This window comes from Antrostomus carolinensis, unplaced genomic scaffold, assembly GCF_000700745.2.
Source record: "Antrostomus carolinensis isolate BGI_N321 unplaced genomic scaffold, ASM70074v2 scaffold36699, whole genome shotgun sequence".
NCBI lineage: Eukaryota > Metazoa > Chordata > Aves > Caprimulgiformes > Caprimulgidae > Antrostomus > Antrostomus carolinensis.
This window is the reverse complement of record NW_010338627.1, coordinates 1-5,299: the sequence shown is the minus strand read 5'-3', so window position 1 is coordinate 5,299 and position 5,299 is coordinate 1. Positions and strand designations below refer to the sequence as shown.

The following is a 5,299-nucleotide window of genomic DNA, read 5'->3' as shown; positions in this document are numbered from 1 at the left end:
GCCTCCAGCTCATTCCCTTTTTCCCTGGGTAACGTAATTTCTATAGGGCTTGTCGTCTTTATTAAGAGAATTAATCTAAATCTCGCTGTGCTCTGGCCGCTTTGCTGTCCACTGGAGCCATCCTGAGGAGGGTCAAAGAGGCAGGTCCTCTTCATGGCATGCAAATAAAAAAATTAAAGAACTAAAATGGGAGGTCAGCTGGAGGCTACGGCCCAGGAAATTAATGAGTTTTTAAACAACGAGGGAAGTTTGCATCGGCCTGGTAATGTAATTCAATTTCTGTCATTAAAGCCACGTCCCTGATGTGGGGCCGCTTTTGCCCAACTAAGCAAAATCCTCTTATTAAGGCAGAATTGTGATTAGTGTAATAATCAAATGAGGATGAATGGCCGAGGGGAAGGACCGGCCACAGCACCCCGGAGCCAACGGGGATGCCCAGAGCTGTGGAGCCTGGGAAGGGCTGGGGGGTGCTCGGGAATGTGGTGGGTGCTCAAGCACCTGCAGGGACCTAGGGAAGGATAAGGGACCCCACAGCACCCAGGATGGCTGAGGAGGAGCTGGGAAGGGGCAGGGATGGGATGAACCCCTGAGGGGTCACATCCTGCACCCTCAGCACCAGGCGCTGCTTGGAGTCACAGAATCCCAGAATCACCTTGATCAGAAAAGCCCTTTAAGCTCATTGAGTCCAACCATGAACCCAACACTGACAAGTCCCCAACTAACCCATGTCCCTCAGCACTGTGTCTACACGACTCTTCAATCCCTCCAGGGATGGGGACTCCACCACTGCCCTGGGCAACCCCTTCCAATGCCTCAGAACCCTTGCAGCAAAGAAATTCTTCCTCACATCCCATCTCAACTGCCCTGGCCACAACTGGAGCCCATTTCCTCTTGTCCTGTCCCTTGGGCCTTGGTTGAACAGACCCACCCCCACCTCTCTCCACCCTCCTCCAAGGGACTTGCACAGAGCCACAAGGTCTCCCCTCAGCCTCCTTTTCTCCAGGCTCAACACCCCCAGTTCCCTCAGCCACAAGGGAACTCAGCACACTTGTGCTCCAGACCCTTCCCCAGCTCCGTTGCCCTCCACCCTCAGGTCTTTTAATACTTCTGGCAAAATCCCAGCTCCAGCTAGATTTCCAGGAAAATGTCCCATCCCTATTGAAACCATCCGGGGGGGTTCTGTGGCTCCAGGGAATTTTCCTTCTCATTGCTGGAAGGATGGATCCCCAGCAAGGTGAGGCCACTGCCTGCCCACCCCACAGCACCCTCCCCTCCCTGACACTCCTGGGAAGGGTTTGGAGACGCACTTGCACCCTCCCGTGCCTGTGTCCACGAACTGCAGGGCAGCGTGGAAGGTGGCTGGGTCCCCTGTGGCACTCCGTGCCAGACAGCCCACGAGTGGGAGGAATCATCACCATCCCCTCCACACTGGCACTTCCAAGGAGGTTTCCTTCCACTGTGGCATCTCAAGGGAAACCCACTCCCCCAAAAAAACCACCTCCCATCCCAGCGCCGTGGGTGAGGGGCAGTGGGGCAAGAGGTGTCCCATGGTGGACAGCCCTGTGGTGTTCCAGGGTGGGAAGCAAAGGGGCAGCTCCTGTCCCCTGGTCCGGTGACATCCATCAGATGTCACCAGACCAGGGGCAAAGCAGCAGATCAGGGGATTAATGGGTTGAAAAGCAGCTTGAACCTTCAGGCTGGAACCTGATTACTAATTAGAGCCGAAGGTCGGCCCACACACGGCGAAGGTGGCCAGGGCGATGCCACAGGGCACGAGGCAGCAGCAGGGCAGGAGGGGGACGTGGTGCTGGCACTTGTGCTCCAGAGCAGACTTTACCCCCTCCGAGGAGGGAAATGGAGTTGGGCAAAGCCCAGCTCAAGTCTCCAGCCTCTGTGAACCTGGTATCCAGCCCTGCTGGGGTAAGGAGACAAGGGTTGTAGCTCCCAGGCTTGCAGGCAGCTTCATGCTGATAGAACCATCAAATGTGGTGAGCTGGGAGGGACCCACAAGGACCATGGAGTCCAGCTCCTGTCCCTGCACAGGACAATCCCAACATTCACACCATGTCCCTGAGGGCCTTGGCCAAATGCTGCTGGAATCTTGTCAGGCTTGGTGCCATCAGCACCTCCCTGGGGAGCCTGTTCCAGTGCTCCACCACCCTCTGGGTGCCTGAAGAACCTTTTCCTCATGGCCAACCTCACCCTCCCCTGCCACATCTTCCTGCCATTCCCTCTGCTCCTGGCATTCGTTGGTGGCCAGAGAGAAGAGATCAGCGCCTGCCCCTCCTCTTCCCCTTGGGAGGAAGTTCTAGACCCCCAGGAGATCTCCTCTCAGTCTCCTCTTCTCCAAGCTGAACAAACCAAGTGACTTCAGCCTCTCCTCATACTCTTCCCCTCTAAACCCTTCCCCAATATTGATACAGAATAAAAATCACACACATTGACCTCAGGCCAAACCTCCAGGTTGTGTGACCATGCTGGATGCGAGACCAGGTGTGTCCACACCTCAGTCACCAGCTCTGCAGCTGAGGACAGAGACTCCAGATGAAATCTGCTCTCAGCCCTGACCAGGGCTTTGTACCCATGTTTATGCCTGCCTCACACGTGTCCCACCACTGGCACAGCCTCTCCATCCTCTCAACCAGAGTGGAGAGAGAATCCCACGGCAGATACCCCACGGTGCCACCACCAGTGTTTTGGTTTGTTGTTTGGTTTGGTTTTTTTTAAAAAGGTGATTTCTCCAGCACAGTGAATCAGTGCTTTATTTTCAGTATTGAAAGAGGTACAAGTGCAGCAGTGAGCTCCAGGTGGCACGTTGCACTTTATCAGTGCTCTCATAACGGTGGGATTGAGGCAAAACGTGGGCAGAAAAAGACCTCTGACACGTCCCCGAGCACAGTGACACCGCGACAGCTCCGGCAGCGCAGCCTCACCCAACCACCCACACATCCCACGAGAGCTGCACCACCAGAGCCAGGGACCAGCACAAGGTTTGCTGGCTTCAAACATCCTCATGTATGGATTTCCAAGAGGAGGATCTGGTTTCTGGGACAGGGAGGCCATGAATCAGCTGCTGAATTAAGGAGAAATCAGTGTCACAGCCCTTCCCAGCGCAGAGGGAACACAGACGTGATTCCTAAAGCCTGAGTTGTGCAAAGCGCAGCCCCTGAGCCCGACGCTGGCCCGCCTTGCACCAGTGGAACCATTAATGCCACTGGGATTTATAGCACAGTGAGAAATCTGGTGTAAGGCCAAGTCAGAATCGAGCCCAGAGGAAATCTCGAGCGGTCTGTACGGTGTGCAAGACGGGGAGAGGGGTAAAACACCTGGATGTGCTCTAGTGGGATCATAAAATCATCCTTGCCCTAGCACCCTGGCAGGGTTTATATAGGGCAATTCATAGCATGATCCCAGCCTAGAATAGCACCAGAGATTAACCCAGACTCTGACCCCAGCTAATCCAGCGTCACTCCTTGGAAATGCCAGTGGAGTGACTCTGGATGGTGTGGGTGACACGGCAGAACCGGTCCCACCCGGCTGTGATCTGGAGAGTGTCCTGGCTCGGCTGAACCCAACAGCAAACCTGTCCCAGAGCTCAGCAGAGGCAGGACAGCTGCTTCAACAGACAAAGCTGACACAGGAGGAGCTGCTCCTGGCAGAGGATGCTGGGGAGAAGAGATGGTTGGGGAGGGGGTACAGGTGGGGAAAACGAAGAGCTGTAGCCTTTGCATCACCCCAATTGATGTGAAACACCCTCAGGCACAGGTCATACAACCCACCACCTGCAAGCACAGAGCTTCAGCAACCCCCTTTTCCCCTCGCCTCCCCCCATCCTCCTCCTGACATCCCGAATCGGAGCAGCCCTGAGAGGGAACCAGCTCAGGGAAACCAGGAGCTTCTTCAGGGTTTCTCTTGCTCCTGGTGTCCCCTTGACCGGATGGTGCACCCCAAGGTGTGAACGCAGGATCAGCCCAAGAGCAGTGTGCCAAGTAGAGCAGCTCGCTTACTTCTCCTTCAGGTCCTTGTCTGCTTTGCCTAAAAGAGGGGGAGAAAAAAACAATCAGGGCTTGTATTTCTCACCCCAGAACTCCCAGCCCCCTTGGTACGGGCATTTTGCTCCACACAGCTCCACACAGCCCTCACAGTCCAACAAGTGGGACAGCACGTCATGGCCTGGGTGCTGCCCTGAACTTGGCCTCCTGATGCCTTTTTCTGACTCGGGGGAAGGAAATGGCACAATAACCACAATGGGAGAAGCCCTGCCCTTGCCACAGACCCACAGCTGCAACATGCAGAGCTCCCACTTGAATTCCCTGAGGAATGAACCAGCAAACCCTCCCAGCCCTGGTTATGCCACTGCAGGAGCTCCCAGCCTTTGCTTTCACAGAATGGTTGAGGTTGGAAGGGATCTCTGAAGGTCACCTGGTCCAACCCCCCTGCTCAAGCAGGGACAACTAGAGCACATGGACCAGGATTTTGTCCAGATGGTCCATTTTGTCCATTTCCACCCCCAGCAGAAAACCCCACAAAGTTCATCCATCCTGGGACATGTGGAGACCTGCAGCTGCATCCAGGAGCTCCGTGTTTCCCATGGGGAGCTCAGGGACCCTCTGATGAGCTGACTGACCCGTGTGAGATCTGTTCAGTGGCTCCTCAGCTCATCACCCCACTGAAAGCAGCGCATCGCACGCAGCGTGGCCTGGCCAGCAGCAGCTCCCCCAAAAATAACACCATGGACTGAAACAGCTGCCAAGCCACAGCTTTTACCTTTCGGGACGAATTTCAGCGAGCTGCTGAATATTCAGAAGCGGGACTGTCCCCTCTGTGGCCCGTCATTGAGGAATTCATGGCCAAGCCCGTTGCCACACTTGCCACAAGACACCTGGAAATGCAAGGAGAGGGGTTGATGGCGAGTGGTCTTCCTCAACAGACAGGCTCATGGAAAAAAACCCTCAGGGTTTGGGTTGGTGGGTTTTTTGCTGCTTCCCAAGGGTTTTGGAATCCTCACCTTTAAAGCCCCCGGGCGCTCCTTGCGCTTGGACACGCTGTCCTGGTGGACGGTCTCGGTGAAGGCTGGCCACGGGGACGAGTGCTCGTACTTGGCCCGGCTGGAGAAGAGCTCATGTCCACACTTGGCACAGACGTAGATTCCTGGGGAGGGTGGTGGGAGAGGGGTCAGGGGGGGTCAGTGCTGGGGGCAGCCCCCAGCCTCACTTCCAGCAGCAATTGCCAGTGACTGGGGGGGTCAATGGTGGGGACACATCGGCAGAGTGTCCTGGTGTGAGCTGGGCCAGGGCTG

General features: G+C 55.8%; 1 protein-coding gene across 1 annotated transcript; it reads right to left on the bottom strand.

Annotated features, from left to right (window-relative positions):
- Nucleotides 1-4,003: 4,003 nt before the first annotated feature.
- On the bottom strand, nt 4,004-5,151 carry MSRB1 (methionine sulfoxide reductase B1; the record flags this gene model as incomplete). Its single annotated transcript, XM_029086896.1, has 3 exons — nt 4,004-4,035; nt 4,768-4,882; nt 5,009-5,151. Coding segments are annotated over 3 exons (290 nt in total), but the record flags the coding sequence as incomplete, so codon positions are not given.
- Nucleotides 5,152-5,299: the final 148 nt, after the last annotated feature.